General features: G+C 43.1%; 1 protein-coding gene across 3 annotated transcripts in view; it reads right to left on the reverse strand.

The window, feature by feature from the left end:
- CCDC169 (coiled-coil domain containing 169) overlaps positions 1-16588 on the reverse strand; it is a 44958-nt gene that overhangs the window by 11434 nt on the left and 16936 nt on the right. For 2 of the 3 annotated variants that reach the window (XM_077810285.1, XM_077810275.1), the window contains exons 5-7: positions 10636-10734; positions 10368-10421; positions 2252-2328 (exon numbers count right to left, since the gene is read on the reverse strand). In XM_077810285.1, coding sequence (XP_077666411.1) covers positions 2252-2328; positions 10368-10421; positions 10636-10734 — 230 coding nt within the window. The remainder of the gene's footprint in view (positions 1-2251; positions 2329-10367; positions 10422-10635; positions 10735-16588) is intronic. The other variant, XM_077810295.1, reaches the window with a different exon arrangement.

The raw sequence follows: 16588 nt of genomic DNA on the forward strand, positions 1-16588 counted from the left end.
TGTTCTGGGAATGAGTTGCAGGTTTCTGCACAAGCTGCCAAGAAAGCGCCATCTCCAGTGCGCACTAGTTTCATTTTTGAGGTTGCCAAGTTCCATTGTTCTAAATATCGTGAGCAGTATATGGGGCCTGCTTCCATTTAAAGCTTTGAAGATCAGGGCCAAAGTCTTGAATCTTACTCAGTAATCAAAAAGGAGCTGTCGCAGAGCTGAGTAGACCACTCTCGCTCCTCTCCCCACTTCCAGTTCCCATGTTTTCTACTGTTGTGCAAGTGTCTAAAGACCCATCTGAGCTGACCCAGGAACCATGATAAAGACCTCTATTTAAACTGACTTCTAATTCAGTTTGGATGGCCAGTAAAAACGGACTGCGTTAGTTCACTGAATACAAAATATTTATCATAATTGTAACATGGTTTGGGCTATTCACTACAACCAGCCAAAATGTACCAGCAACCATGATTAAACAAAGTTTAGATATTGTTTATTAATCTGGTTTGAAACCCAGTGAAGACAAAGCTTTGAAATATCAGTTGAAATTAGATGAGAAGCTGCTAGAGGAAATTATGAGGTTATTCTCAAGGCCTGAGTCTATTGCATAGTTTTACTCTGGAATTTAAATGGAATTACTTCTAATCTGCATCACTGTGAGCAAGAACAGATTCAGGCTCCCAGTCTTTAAAGTCATCAGAGTAGTATTTATGGAGGAATAAAGACAATGGCTCTCTGTTAAATTCTCCATACATTGAGGGAGTTCCTTACCTGTGCTTGCTACTTCCTGATGATACACACTGTGACATATCACCACTCTTTGGTATAAGCTGCCAGGTGAGACTGAGGTGGGGAACTCACCAGGCTCAAAGTTCTAAGCAGTTGGCCACAGAAGCCAATGCAGTGCAACCTAGGTGCTCCCTAATGCCTCTAACTGTCAGTTCCTTTCAAGCAAAAGGTGAAGAAATCCCATCATGTGCGTAAAGTTCTGACTAAGGTTACAAAACTATCAGCTTTGAGAGGAGGAGGTGATACAGTGGTAATCTGTTGCAACACATACCTTTCCAGAACAACAACTACAGGAAAGTAGTTTTTGTCTAATATAAAAAGAATTACAGACAGCAACTATCATAATACTCCCAAATAAATATTGGTCTAAAACCCACAGAACAGTGCTACTATTCAGCCGGTATTCAATGTCTGGCTGTTACTGGCTTCCTTAGTCCCTCCATAGGGAGTAAGGGAGAAACATGCTGGCTCTGCCCTCTCTGGCCACTTTTACAGGAGCTATATAAAAACACAGCCAGAGCCAGAAACAGCCTAGAGGCTGTATATTAAGTATTTAAGAGCCACACAATGCTTGTCTGATCTTAAGAATCCTTAGTAGCAGACATTAAACCTTACTCTAATAACAATAATCTACTGAACTCTCACCATGAGACCAAAGAGTGGGAATCAGTGAATATAGTTAACATTGCAGAATATATCTTATTCATGTCCTGAGTGAGACGTTAAAATAGAAAACAGGTGGAAAAACTATTTTTCATATCAATTAGCTTTTATAATCCAATGATGGGACAGCTGTTCTCAATTTGTATCATGGCTCAATTGCAATGATATAGTTAAGGATTTGTTAGTGTTTCCATTTTCAGTAAAGAATCAGCTTCAATTTGAAACTTGGCTTATCAGAGCTCAGCCCAAACACACATTTTTATGTTCTAAATTCCCCCAAACAGCTTGGCGCTCTTCACATTTAAACATTTTTGGGGAAACTCTTTTGCATCTGTATAACTAAAAACTGGCTTTGATTTATTAAGCAATTAGGTCTTAATATGAGGTCATCTAAAATTACTCACCTTCTCATCCACTACTAGACAGCTATACAATCTCTATTGACTGAGAAGAACCAGGCTGAGCATTTAATTACATTACTGTTAATGGACTGGAGAATGTAAGAGCGGACTTAGAAAAAAGGCTTATTTTTGACTGAGGTTTATATGGAAGGATGCCAAAATCTTCTGTGAGGTTCCACAAAGGCCACTTACATTGTATGAGTACTGTACTATTGTTCTGTAATAGTCTAGGTAATAGTTAGGTAATAAGCTGATTTAAAATCAGTAATAAGTGTGATACGGTCATCAATATTTTGTCAGTAAGATTATCTGCAACAATCTTTATCTTGCATAGAGGGCTATGATAGTCAAGGGAGAGTATTTAGATAAATGTATTAAGTCAGAAAATGGAGGGAATATGAAAGATTTACCTCAGTATTTGGTTTTCCCTCTTGATCTGCACTGCATCTGTTTTCTGCCTCTCAGCAATTTTAAGAGTAGCTGATGTCTGCAATGGTCAAATTTTTGATACAGCAAGTTATCCTTCAAGTATATATATGTTAGGAAAGCAAAAATTCTCCTCACATTGATTTTGAAAAGACAAGCACAATGACCCTGATTCAGCAAAGAATTTAAGCCCATGCTTAAGCACAGCACATGCTTAAGGTTATGTCCCACTGAAATCAACAAGACCTAATCACATGTTTAAGTTCTCTGTTGAATCAGGGACTATATTACTTGAATCCATTTATTACTAATTAGGACAGGAATTCCTTATTTTCAATCTGCAAGCAATATCCCCCTATGTATTATCCAGTAAGGGAAAAGTAGAATAATGACAGTTTTAGTGATTTTGTTAAAAGAAAAGGAGTACTTGTGGCACCTTAGAGACGAACAAATTTATTTGAGCATAAGCTTTCGTGAGCTACAGCTCACTTCATCAGATGATTTTGTTGTGCTGTTGGAATTATGAAATTATTAAGTAAGAAGAATGAAGCATTTACATCTTCCCTGCTGCCTCTAGAGAGCATTACTACAATACTGTGATATATAAAATCCAAGAAGCAGTTATAAAAAAACTGTGGTAATAAAAAGCAAAAATGTGGGGAGAACTTAAATTGTCATTTCTCTTGCCCCCTTGTACAGAGCTCCTCCAGGCTCATGTCCAACTGTCACCCCAGAAACATCCTCTTGTAGGGATTTCCATAGAATGGAGGGGGAAGCAACGTAAAATTATTCAGGCTTACTTTGCAGTAATTTAGTGCTTCTGTGGCTGGTGGGCTGGGGTGTGCTTGTTGAAAACTGACACAATCCTGCCAACTTCCCAGACCCACAGAGCCCCCATAGAGGGGAGCATAAGGCAAAGCAAGGCAGCTGGCCACACTAGGGAGCCATAGATGACTTCTTCTAAAAGCGCGGAGCCATGGATCTCTTTGATGCCATTTAAACAAAGCACATGGTTTGGATTATTTTTAAATCTTAATGTTATGTTTTAAAGTATGTGAATGCATTCTTCATGAGAGGGAAAAGAAACCTAGCACAGCAAGGAACCACATCTGTGATTGGTTATAACAAATACACTGGTTTCTAATGTGCTTCCATGTATGTACTGCGTTAGACAACTACTCTCACTAGCACTGTACTAGTAAAGCCTACTATAATTCAAACAAAGACACTTTCAGAGAATATACATGTAAAGACAGAGTAAGAGCTGCCTGGATTTAATTTCTGGAAAGCGCAGTTAAATCGTCTGCTTCCGGGGAGTTCTACTAAAGACACTGACTTATGAGAAATAATTTTTGAATTTTTTTTCCTAATTCTTTGTACCACTTTAAGAAAAAGGTTCTCTTGAAGACCTATCCCATTTCCCCACTGCTTGGTTCTCAAAATATTGCATTCTTCAAGCCACAAGGAAAGGTTCCACTGACCATCAGTGTTCCATAGCATGTGGTCTGGGAACCAGTCTTTTACGATGAAAAAAAAAAAAGTAATGTCTTTTGGATGAATACTAAATCTTGTGAAACCTTTACATTTATTTTAACTGTATCACTTAAAAAAAAAGAGTAACATCTTATGGAACTGGACAACATAAACAAATAAACACACTTAGAAGATGAATATGCTTTGGAAAAAAAACACAAGGTAACAAGAATAAGATATTTAAAAGAAACTATTATTCTGAACTGCCGCCTTTCTCCCCCCCCCCTCCACTCCCACTGAAGGCTACAGGGGCGATCTCAAACAAGGGATAAGAATATTCTCAGGAAATGCAGTCACTATGCTGGTATTTTAAATAACTATTATTAAGAAAAAAAGGTTCTATTGCATTTGATTTACGAAGCACACAGGAGAAAGCTAACATGACAGGAAAAACAACAAAATGGAACCCTCTACAGCTATATAGTTGAGAGAGAATATTTATGGAATAGATTGTGAGAGAACAATGGTTTCTCTGCTGCTACATTTGCCTCAATACGTATGGAAATATTGCTTAGTCATCCATGACTGGTAATTCCCGCTTCACCTCAGCCTCTGCCAAATCCATAAAACAGATTCTGCGACGGTGGGTTGTTTAATAGAATTGAAAAAAAATGTGCCAGATTTTTCCACCCATGACTGATTTTGACATCAGTGGAATTACTCAAGAAATGAGCACAGCACGTGTGGCAGAATCTATTTCCAGTGTCTCAATTCAGCAAAGTATTTAAGCACATGCCGAACTGGAAGCAATGGAATTACCATGTACTTAAAGTTAGTCATGTGTTTAAGTGCCTTGCTGAACAGTGGCCTAAATGATTTAAGTACAAAAGAACTAGAGTGACCAGATAGCAAGTGTGAAAAATCGGGATGGGGTGGAGGTAACAGGAGCCAATATAAGAAAAAGACCCAAAAATCAGGACTTTCCCTATAAAATCCGGACATCTGGTTACCCACGGCTGCTACTCTGAAACCTAAAAAGAACAATCTACACTCATTAGCCATGTTCCGACATAACAACACTATTTCCTAACTTACTACTGTCTTCCTCCCACAGTGTCCTCATGTTTCCAGCCCCAGATTCATCAGCATTTACTGGTCTAACACGGCAAATTTGTTTTCAGCAATTTTCCTCCATTCCCTAAGGCAGCAATGACTACGCACAGTGAACCACTTGCCTGCTGTGCAAACACATGGAAACACTGCTAATTACAACCTTTCACTCCAGTTAGCTATACTGGCAATTCAATGACAGTCACTTCATTGCACAGAGTTCTGGAGCATCATGCTAACCTACTACTTTTATATTATTTAAGAAGTAAGATCTCTTTCAGAATAAGAGGTGTTATAACGTAAAGCTTTCAAGGTAACTTCCAATTTGTATTATAGGCTCCTGTATATTCCTGTCATAAATATAAAGGGAAGGGTAAACCCCTTTGAAATCCCTCCTGGCCAGGGGAAAGCTCCTCTCACCTGTAAAGGGTTAAGAAGCTAAAGGTAACCTCGCTGGCACCTGACCAAAATGACCAATGAGGAGACAAGATACTTTCAAAAGCTGGGAGGAGGGAGAGAAACAAAGGGTCTGTGTGTCTGTCTGTATTCTGTCTTGGCCGGGGATAGACCAGGAATGGAGTCTTAGAACTTTTAGTAAGTAATCTAGCTAGGTATGTGTTAGATTATGATTTCTTTAAATGGCTGAGAAAAGAACTGTGCTGAATAATATAACTATTTCTGTCTGTGTATCTTTTTTGTAACTTAAGGTTTTGCCTAGAGTGGTTCTCTATGTTTTTGACTCTAATTACCCTGTAAGGTATCTACCATCCTGATTTTACAGGGGGGATTTCTTTATTTCTATTTACTTCTATTTTTATTAAAAGTCTTCTTGTAAGAAAACTGAATGCTTTTTCATTGTTCTCAGATCCAAGGGTTTGGGTCTGTGGTCACCTATGCAAATTGGTGAGGCTTTTTATCCAACATTTCCCAGGAAAGGGGGGGGATGCAAGTGTTGGGAGGATTGTTCATTGTTCTTAAGATCCAAGGATCTGGGTCTGTAGTCACCTAGGCAAATTGGTGAGGCTTTTTACCAAACCTTGTCCAGGAAGTGGGGTGCAAGGTTTTGGGAAGTATTTTGGGGGGAAAGACGCGTCCAAACAGCTCTTCCCCAGTAACCAGTATTAGTTTGGTGGTGGTAGCGGCCAATCCAAGGACGACGGGTGGAATATTTTGTACCTTGGGGAAGTTTTGACCTAAGCTGGTAAAGATAAGCTTAGGAGGTTTTTCATGCAGGTCCCCACATCTGTACCCTAGAGTTCAGAGTGGGGGAGGAACCTTGACAATTCCACAGCAACATAATTTGTGGCAGAATAAATCCAACTATGCTATAAAAATCTATCTTTCATTTTAGAAAAACAATAAGACCTAGCCCTTACTACTGTGAACCTCTTCGGAATGTGAACTGTATTGTCATTCTGAGCCTGCAGACAGATGACAACAATAACTCAAAGGTGTGAAAAGGCCAATTCATCTCAAAGGGAAGTTAATGCTGAAGTCTATGGTCAATACTGTTCACTATTTTGCTCTGATCATTTCAGCAGAAACAACCAACTACAACAACACAGTAATCTCATCAGTGTTGGACACAATAGCGAATACTACAGCAGGGATAATGGGTAGAGTTGGGTAGGAAACTGTTTTCCTGTCCCACAAACATTTTTAAAGAATCTGAAATATATTCCCCATCTTGAATCAAGATGAAGAGTAGAAATCTTGAAAATATTCACAAACCAAAAAAGACCCCAACCAAACAATTTCCCGCTCCCCGAATCAATCAAAATGTTTGGTTTCAATTTCAACCTTTTTTCAGTCTAATGACTTAAATTTAATAACAAAAAATCATTTCAAACCAGAATCAGAATTTTTCATTTAAAAAAAACAACATTAAAACTAAACATTTCAACAATTTTGAAATATTTTTCCTCTACTTTGTTTGAGTTGGGAAATTTGTGAAACCTGACCTGATTTTGCAGTTTCTATTTTGATGAATCAGCACTTTTCATCCAAAAGAGGATTGAATCGAAAAATTCCTGACCAGCTTTAATAGTGTGAACACTGGTTTCTATCAAGGATTGCTGGAGTCAGGTCTAGGGTGAGTATGCCAAATCTGTTGCCCAAAGTTAAGCTCTTAAATCTATCATTCGTCAACAAAGTAAAAGTGGCCATTAACTTTAACGTGGGTGCTCAGTACTTCCAAAAATCAGAATCAGGACATTTTCATTGAGGTATTTAAATATGGCTCCAGAAGCCTAAATTTAGACATCCAGGTTTTAAAATCTTGACCTAGGAGTTCAAGCTTCTCCTGTCCCCTCAAAATGTCAAGTCAGCTCCATCCTTGGCATGCGGGAGCGGTGAAGAGATGCAGTATTTCGCTTTTTCCTTGGTGTTTAGTGCTTCAACTATCCCCATAAGGTGCCAGTACACCAAACCATCTTCTATCGCTTCTCAGGTATCAAATGTCTCAACTTTTCACTACCTTGCTGTCATAACCTTCCCATGACAAATTTTACAACTTATTACATCTACCAAGAGACAAGGTGGATGAGGTAATATCTTTATCAGCAATAGTAGTTGATCCAATAAAAGATATTACCTCACCCACCTTGTCTCTCTAATATCCTGGGACTGACACAGCTACACCACTGCATACATCTACCAAGGCATAAAATCAGTAGAAAACAAAAAACTGAAGATTTGGTAACATCATCAGATTAAATATAATATCAAACAAAAACTGCTTAGTGACAGTTATGGGTGTAACAGGACATACCCCATTCACCCAAACCTTACAAGTATGGAAAAAAGAAGTTAAGGGAAAATATCCTGCATTCCTTTCCACCTTCATGTTGTCTACAATGCTGTCAACAACACGCTCCAGTGCTTCATAAGGTACTCCTAAGGGAATTCTGCACCAAAAAAATAAAAATTATGCGCACAATATTTTAAAATTCTGAAAAATTCTGCAAATTGTATTTGTCAATAAATAAATGTGGGTCCAGCATGGCAGTGTGGAGCACAGGCCACTGGCTGCATTCAGGTGGGAGATCACCCTGAAGCCCTCACCTCCCTCGGTACAGGGACTCGGCAGTGAAGCTGCACCCAACCCTGACACAGTGCAAGGGCCGGGCCTGCCTCAGAAACATCCCGGAGCCCTGCCCCTTTGCACCAAGTGTGAATGGGCAGGCTCAGCCCAGCAGGATCTGTGGAAGGGCTTAGTGTGGGGGGGATCTAGGTGTGGGGTGTGAGGTTTCTGTGTGGAGCAATCTGGGTGTGGGTCGCTCAGTCAGAGATCTGAATGCACAGGGACTCAGCAGGGCGGGTTCTGGGTGTGGGGGGCTCAGTGTGGGGGTCTGGTTGCTGGGGGAGTGGGGCTTGATGGGGTGGGAGTCCAGGTGCAGCTGGTTGGGGCTCAGTGGGGTGGGAGTCTGGGTGTAGGGGGCTTGTCGGGGAGTGAGGGGGGTGTCCAGGTGTAGGTATCAGGGTGAGGGTTCGATGGGCCTGCTTAACGGGGGAGCTCCAGCTGCTGACGAGGGGAAGCCGCATGTTGGGCTCCCGCTTCCTCCCACGATTCCCCTATCACCTTTTCTTCCCCATCTCATCCCCCTCCCCCACTGCCTCATGCCTCAACTCCCTCCCCTCACTCCCATATTACCCTACCTCTGCTCTATTCAACCCCTTTCCTTCCTCACTGCCTCTTCCTTCCACCCCCTCATCCCCCTTCCCTCATTTCCCCTGCCCCCTCTTACCCAGCCCCACCACGGGCACTCACTGTTGCACAGAAAACAGGAAGGCTCCCAGCACGCAGAAGGGGAGCCCGACTGGCACTAGGACCCAGGAGAGGGCGTTCAGCTGCAGAGTCAGCGGAGACGAGACACAGCCTCCTTCAACTGGGCAGCTCTGCGCTTGCAGAAATGGGGTGGGGGGAAGTTGCATGTAACCCTGTGTGCGCTCCCATGCCTTGCCTCTATTTGGGAGGTGAATCCTACCCCCCCCCCCCACAAAACCTGTGCCCATGGTCTTCCCCATATTGTCTTCCCCATACCTGCCTGCCCAGCCTCCCTCCCTCCGTGCAGCTTCCCTGCCGTTTTCTGCAGGGAAGCACAGGAATTCTGCAGGAGGGGGGGCATTTTCTGCAGGCACGTCCAGAAAACCTCCAGGAGTAATAAGGCTCTTACTTCCATCTCCATTAGATACCCAAAAGCAATATGTACTCCAACTTCAAACTTGCATACTAATGCAAAACCTTACAGTGATCTAATATGCTTTTATTTAAATCAACAGATCAACACATCCAGCTGTCACAATCTCTGTGCATTTGGGACTTTGCACTGCTACACCCTAGTGTAGATAACGACCATAGTGTGTAAAAGTGTTCGGTGGCTGTGTTCATGGTCAACCCTAGACAAATCAATCCAATACTCCGAACAGAATTAGATGGCACAGTGGTCCCCTGGTGTTGACTATGACCAGTTAATATGACATTATCAAGAACAAGTGGCTCAGCAGAGCTTGTCTTCTAATAAAGGTTGGAAAAACCTGTATTCAGCACATTTAGGGAAACTTTCATGTGGTCTCTAGACACGTCACCTGGTAATGGTGACCTCTTGTACCATACATAGTGACCCTTGTCACCTTGTCATTGTCACCCTTGTCGGGACTGTGTCCCTAGCCTTTGTTTGCCAGAAGCTGGGAATGGGGATGGATCACTTGATGATTATCTGTTCTGTTCATTCCCTCTGGGGCACCTGGCATTGGCCATTGTTGGAAGGCAGGATACTGGGTTAGATGGACCTTTGGTCTGACCCAAGATGGTTGTTCTTATGGCATATATTTAGCAAAAACAATGCTTTGGCTGAACATGCATTATTACATTTAAAAAAAAAAGTTGAAGTCAGACCAAGAACTATCTTAAGAACTGTACAACATACTACAATACAGGAATCTGAGTATATAAGACCTGAGCTTAGTTCTTTACATCTGGGCCAGCAGGGACTAGATGCTGTATAGGGGCAGTGTAGTCAGCCCTTCGACAGGATGGGTACACTGGACTTTTATTCTTAAGACTTTCCACCATTGTTGCCACCAGCTCAATTCTACCCATGATAGTAACAGTGGATGTGCAAGTATAGACTGTCTGCTGGCATTTTAACCTCGGTCCCACCCTATTCTGCTCAGAGGAGGGCTAGACTTTATAATGGTTAAAATGCCATCATGCCTTGTCTCCCACCAGCAATATAATGGGTGAGAAATTTTAAGTCAAGAAGTCTAGTGTAAACAATGGCAGAGAGAGAGAGAGAAGACACGACAAAAAGACTTCCATCACTTTCTAGCAATCGCTCCAACTAACTGAGCCCTGGCTCTGAAAGGAACTATGCCTGGCTTTCCTTGGCTGGAATAAAACTCAGATTTGTCTGAAGGAGAAAAGATAAAGAAAAATAAAGAATTAAACAGTAATGATCTTCAAGTACCAGCTTGGGAGGAAAAAGATGATTAGGTTGAAAAGTTTTTGTTACTTACCTGTGAGATCTCTGCTAGGTACATGCGCCGTTCATCATTAGCCTTATGGTAAGCCTACATTTTAAAATAATGGGTAAATGGTTACAATCAAACAAAACAATTAACATGATTAATCAAAAGGGAAAGAACAAACATACGTACCACCCCAGGACTTTTTCATTTTATGTTTCATGGAATCATTACATTCTCTACACCAATGCTTTAGACATTTCAGACAGCATAACAGCTTCTAAAAAGGGCTGGTTAGACGGATATGGAAGTAACAGACCTTTGCTTCTTGTTCCAGTCTAAGCTCATAATCCTTCAGTTGGTTCTGGAGATTTCTCTTTTCCTCTTCTAGTTGTTTAAGAAGCTGATTTAAGGAACCCTGCAGTTGTATAAATAAAATCAATAGGTTACAAATATTCCTGTTCTGAACAATGATAGAGGTTGTTATCACAATCTAGATTCTGAGTTACAATCTTCAAGGTCTGTGAGATTATGCTTAAAGCTACGGTTTTGTCGTGGAGGTCGCAGAAGTCATGGAACCCTTGACTTCCAAAGACTTCCGTGATTTCAGCCCTGGTGGCTGGGAACTGCAGGGTCCCGCTGCATCCCACAGCGGCAGGGAGCTGTAAGGTACCCCAGCTGCCTAAGGCAGCAGGCCCCCAAGCTCTCAGCCACCATGGGCAGTGGAGGTATCCCGCAGCTCCCTACTGCTGCGGGGGACATGGGGACCACAGAGTCCCCCACCACCCATGGTGGCAGAGGGACCCCTGCAGCTCCCTGGCTGCCGTGGGGGGCGGGGCAGGGGGAGCTCCTCAGTCCCCGGCCACCATGGGGGCTAGGGAGACCTCCACAGCTCCCCACTGCAGCGGTGGCAGGGGGATTCCCACAGTGCTCCCCACTGTTGGTGAAGGGGCAGGGGAATCCTGCAGCTCCCCTCTGCTGCTGGTGGCAGGGGGACCCTGGAGCTCTGAGCCCCCACGGTTGGTGGGGAAGCCAGAGATCCCAGCCACCCCGCAGCTGCCCAGTCCCTTCCCATTTTATCATGGATATATTTAGTAAAAGTCAGGGACAGGTCATAGGCTTCTGTGAATTTTTCTTTATTGCCCATGACCTGTTCGTGACTTTTACAAAAAATATCCATGACAAAATCTTAGCCTTAATTATGCTCATCACTCCCTTGTTGTTTATATGGCTCCTGCTGATTTACGCAGAGACAGACATTATGGATCACATGCTGCTATCAGTTTCACCTTCTTTAAATGAGACACATTTAGTTCTGGCTTTGCTACTCTCAGCGGTTCCTGAGAACTCTGCTCAACTGCACGGGGCCACACAAAGTTGCCCCTCTCCTGTAACCAAGGTCTGGTCCCTGGGCTGCAATTCATTGGGTTGGAGGTTCCAGGTCCCAGCTGGACCTACACTTGGAAACTACTTGCCAAGGCAGCAATCGGCTTTGCTTGGGGAACTACATGTCCTGTTTTGAGATAACTCACAACAACCTAGCTCTAAAGGGATAACCATAGGGAAGGCCTGTATCTTTTGTGTACTTGTATCTAGTATCAAGTTTGTGGGGGGAAGGGAGGAGAATTACTTGGATTATCTGGCATTCACATGTTATTGTTTCACTGTGTGCTGTATTCGCCTGGTGTGATTCTGATACAATTTTGTAGTCTAGTGGGCAGTGCTCTGGATTAGGAGTCAGAAGACTTGCGTCCTATTCCCAGCTCTGCCACCGACCTGCTGTGTGACCTTGGGCAAGTTACTTCATCTCATTGCTCCATGCCTCTGTTTCTCCTTGCATCCTTTGACTGTCTGGCCTATTTAATCTGTAAGCACTTCGGGGCAGGGACTGTCTCCGGCCTAGCCTGTGGAGACCCAATCTCTGTTGGGGCCTCTCCTCACTACCATAATACTAATGGCTGCATAGCATATGTTGCAAATCTTCTCTGCCATTGTGATAGCATACATTCTTTGCAGAAGTTAGCTCTGAGGGTTTCAGAGGATCAGTAGGGTTGGTGACTACCTGATACTCAGCCGTGCATGTAGTGGGGGGAATAGAAAGGGGTAGCATCTGTAAGGTAAAGCCCCACTACTTCCAATCGATGTGATAATGGCTCAGTTTCACATAAGACTGAGCTACAAGGGAGTTTGGTTGACCCATTACCAGAAAGCTGGCTCCCAGTATGTGACAGTAGAGAGTCCAGGGATGGGGCCTCTTTAGGAAGCAGTGTTATAGATGACATATGGAAGTAATTGCCCCATAATTTGGTCTGTCCTATCCTTGAGTTATAGTGTCACAGCAGGCAAACAGATTGACAAGGTCTCTCTCTTTTAGGTACAGTAATATTGTTAATAAAGCTGTGTCCCTTCTTTTCCATAAAAATGTTCCTGGATACTATTAAGCTTTCCCTGTGAATGATTTTCATTAGAGTCAAGAATTAATAGTGGTTTGGCTGAAGGTGAAGTGCAATTAAAGCTGCTACGACGTTGAAATAACCCCTCCTGCTGATTTTAAAAAACAGAAATTGACAGCAGAGCCACGGCTTTCAAGAATGCTTCACTGTAGCAGGGCAGTCACCCCACTCCAGTTTAGAAGGGGTTAAAAGCCAGCCCTTGGAGAGGGTTGGGAGCCAATCAGGGCCAGGCTGGGCCCTATAAAAGGGCTGCCGGGACAGAAGGCAGTGAGTCTTTCTCCAGCCTTGGAGAGAGATGGACCTGGCTGCCTGAAGGAGAAAAGGGTACTTTGGACAGTGCAGTGCTGGGGAAGGGCAGGAGGAGCTGGGGAAGCTCAAGCCTGGCAAACCCCCACACAGAGGCCTGGCTTTCAGGGCCGGAGGAGGTACTAGGGCTATGGGGAAGCAGCCAGGGGAGGAAGACGCAGGTCCAACCCCCTTGCCGATGATGAGTGGTCACTTCAGACTGCAGTTTGCCCCTGAGGGAAGGGGCTAGATGAAGACTGGCAGTGGGTCACTGAGGTGGGGTGGGTTTAAGGGATTGGGGTTCCCCAGGGAGGGGAGAACCCTGAGTGTGAGGGTACTGCTGCAGGGCAGTACCCAGGAGAAGGGGCACCATGGGCTGGGAGGGACATGGGGCCTGAAGTATAGTGGTGGAGACCAGGAAGCAGGTACCGGTAGGGAGACACCCTCCAGCAGGAGGCGCTCTGAGGCTGGAAAGAGCTAATTCCTAGACTGACCAGCAGCAGGCACCACGGTGGTGAGTCAGCGCTGTTTTACATTCACCCATGGCTGAGCTATTAACTTTAGTTTTCTATTATGACAGATACATTGGAGAAGACATGAAAAGACATTGTTTTTAAATTAAAATTGGAAGTGAAAACACCTTAGCTGCAGCTGAAACTGTGTTGCATATTACAAACCTCTCCCTATTATAGGATCTAGGAGCCTACAGAGTGTTTACATTCAGCCCATTTGGAGAGAAAAAGAAAAGGACAGAATGAGGAGGTAATTTGGCTAAATCCAATTAGTGCTGTATTCTACTTCATTATTACATCAGTGTCCCCACAGAATCAAAGAAGGAAGAGAAAGAAAAAGCCTTAACTCTGTCAACTCTAGGAGACTGAATTTTGTTTGGAAGAAAGTTTTAACAGCAATCTCTACCTGATAGCATTTTGGGAGTGTAACCACCTGACATACTTGTAACATACTTTGTGTCCCACACACAACACAAATGGGAGTTCATGCTACTGTTTTAACTGTTCTGAGCAAGTCCAAGCATCACCACATGCCCCTGCACTGGGTCATTCTATAGTGCTGGTGAAGACAGGACGTGCTGGTGTTGCAGCTATAGCAGCAGCGGAGCAACTGCGTAACTTTTTAGTGGTTCTTCTGGTCAAATTTCTGAACTCTGTGGCCACTTGACCCTAGGGTTCAAGTCTTCTAGAAGTCCCTCATTGAACACAGTGGCATGTACATACCTCTAGTCCCATAGCCCGCACTTTTAAAGTCAGACTCTTCTTCAAGATCACTGTGTTCCAGTACTCAGTTTGCTTTTGGATCTGGGATAATTTCTTCTCAGAAGCTATTCTACAGTTGTGCTAGCAGTTGACTCAAGGTAGATCCCAGGACACTCATTCAGATCTTGAACAATGGTTGGATCCACTCCCAGGTAACCCAGACTATTCAGCACACCATTGCTTTTGACAGGTGAATTCGTATCTGGCCCAGCAGTACAAAGAGAAAATTAAGGGCTTGAAGGTGCATCAAAACAAGGCTGGTAGCTGCACCTTCATATGTTTGAACAGATGCTAGTTCCTGGGTGTCTATGGAGACTGAAATGATCCTTGACAACACTAAAGCTCAAAGAGGAAGGAGAGGGCACCTATATGTCACAGGAGGTATCAGAGGCATTTTCTGGACCGTTGCGAGATGGGGAGCCATCTACACAAGGTATGTATTATGCCATGTATTATTTGTACTTTTCTGCATGGCCAAGGGCTAGGCCTACATGAACACTGCCACTGCTATTAAGGAACAGGCAGACAGTCACAAGTGAGGGCAGAAGTCCCTCTCTTACTTCAACTCAGTTTCCTCAATAGACACTGAGGACCCTTCCTCACATCCCCTGATGTGACAGACAAAAAATAGAAACCAAATAGCCTGCCCTCTGCCAAGCCCCCACCAGCAGTAATCTGATCCCTCAAGCTTAGTACAGGTCCCTGTCAAACAGGGCCTGCTCAGAGTTAGTTACAGTCATGTGAGGTGGATTCTGCTGGAGCATCTCCTCAGGAGCAGCAAAATAAATTTCATGGATTCTGTTCTGACTCTCTGGTGACCTTGGTGCTCTACTGAAATATGAACCCTAACCACCTTCAAACTTCTGCAGAAAGCTGGCTCTGCATTTTCAGCTCTTAAAGAACAAATCTGGCTCTCTGAACAAATAGAAATGCTCTGAACCTCCAGTGCACTCTCTGTTTTGGGACAAGATGCCAAAACAGATTGCTGTTGTTAGTGAGTTATAGGATTTGACCCATCTCCCATAATTCCTTTAGACAGTCCTAACACCTTACTTTGTGGGAAATTGTGCATCATGTCCAGCGCCTGAGGAATAGGTAGCTCATAAACAGCAGTGCATCTAGTACAGAGGAGAACTGCACCCAAACCAGAAGGGTTAGTGTTGATGCACTGCACCGTTAAGTTGCAACAGTTCAGTTCCCGAGTGTAAACAAGGCAGAGTTAAGGTTTCACAAGCAAATTTAATGTTAGCATTTCCTTACTTTTGGGTGCTCCACTCTGCATTTGTGTAACATGCTTTCTGAAGGGATTTGACTCATCAGCATGGTCTTAAATCATTTTCAACACCAGCTCAAAGTAATTTGTTGAAAATAATTTTCCAAAATGGTTCAGTTTCCTAGTATAACTCTAGCTCATACCTCTGGTAGTACCCTAATTCTTATGTTTTCTACCAGAAAAAAGTCTAGAAAAAAATTCTATAATATATCTAAAGTATTTATATGGCCCTCATCACGGTAGTATCTGAGCACCTCACAATATTTAATGTATTTATCTTCACAATTCTTCTGTGAGGTAGAGAAGTATTAGCCCCATTTTGCAGATGGAGAAATGAACCAGAGAGGCTAAATGACTTACCTAAGGTCACACAGGGAGCTTTAACCTAAGTCCTAAGCTACCAACAGGATCATTCTCCTTCCATAATAAGGAACTATTTGCTAGACAAAACACTTATGTCCCGCACACAATGAACACTGAATGAGGCAAGCTCTGCTGCAGAGCTCTTCCTTCTTGAGCACATACTTCGGGTATTAAACGAGGCAGGGAACCAATATAGACTACACATGTGTTTACTTATGTGAAAAACCTCTCTAGATATTCAAACACTGGAAGAGATTAAATAATGTTTCAGAAAATGGACTGAATAAAATTTAAACCAGTAAAACTTCGAAGAAATCCTAAGAGCTAACTCTGCTAGGGTAGATCATAAGTTACCTTCAACTCCTACTACATAAGGAGTAACTGAAGAAGCAACTGAGACCTTATCTATGGTGCATCTAGCCACAAGTATAGCTGCATAAAGCAAGAATCCAGCCAAGCTGAATCCAGCTAAACCCCTCAGGGATGTGTTCACCTTCAATTAACTCTCTGAGAAAGGAGGGGATAAAAACTCATTGAAACAGATGTCAAATATCAGGGGATAGCCATGTTAGTCTGTATCCACAAAAACAAGAGAGTCTGGTGGCACCTTAAAGACTAACAGAT

This window comes from Eretmochelys imbricata, chromosome 1 (genome assembly GCF_965152235.1).
Source record: "Eretmochelys imbricata isolate rEreImb1 chromosome 1, rEreImb1.hap1, whole genome shotgun sequence".
Taxonomy (NCBI): Eukaryota; Metazoa; Chordata; order Testudines; family Cheloniidae; genus Eretmochelys; species Eretmochelys imbricata.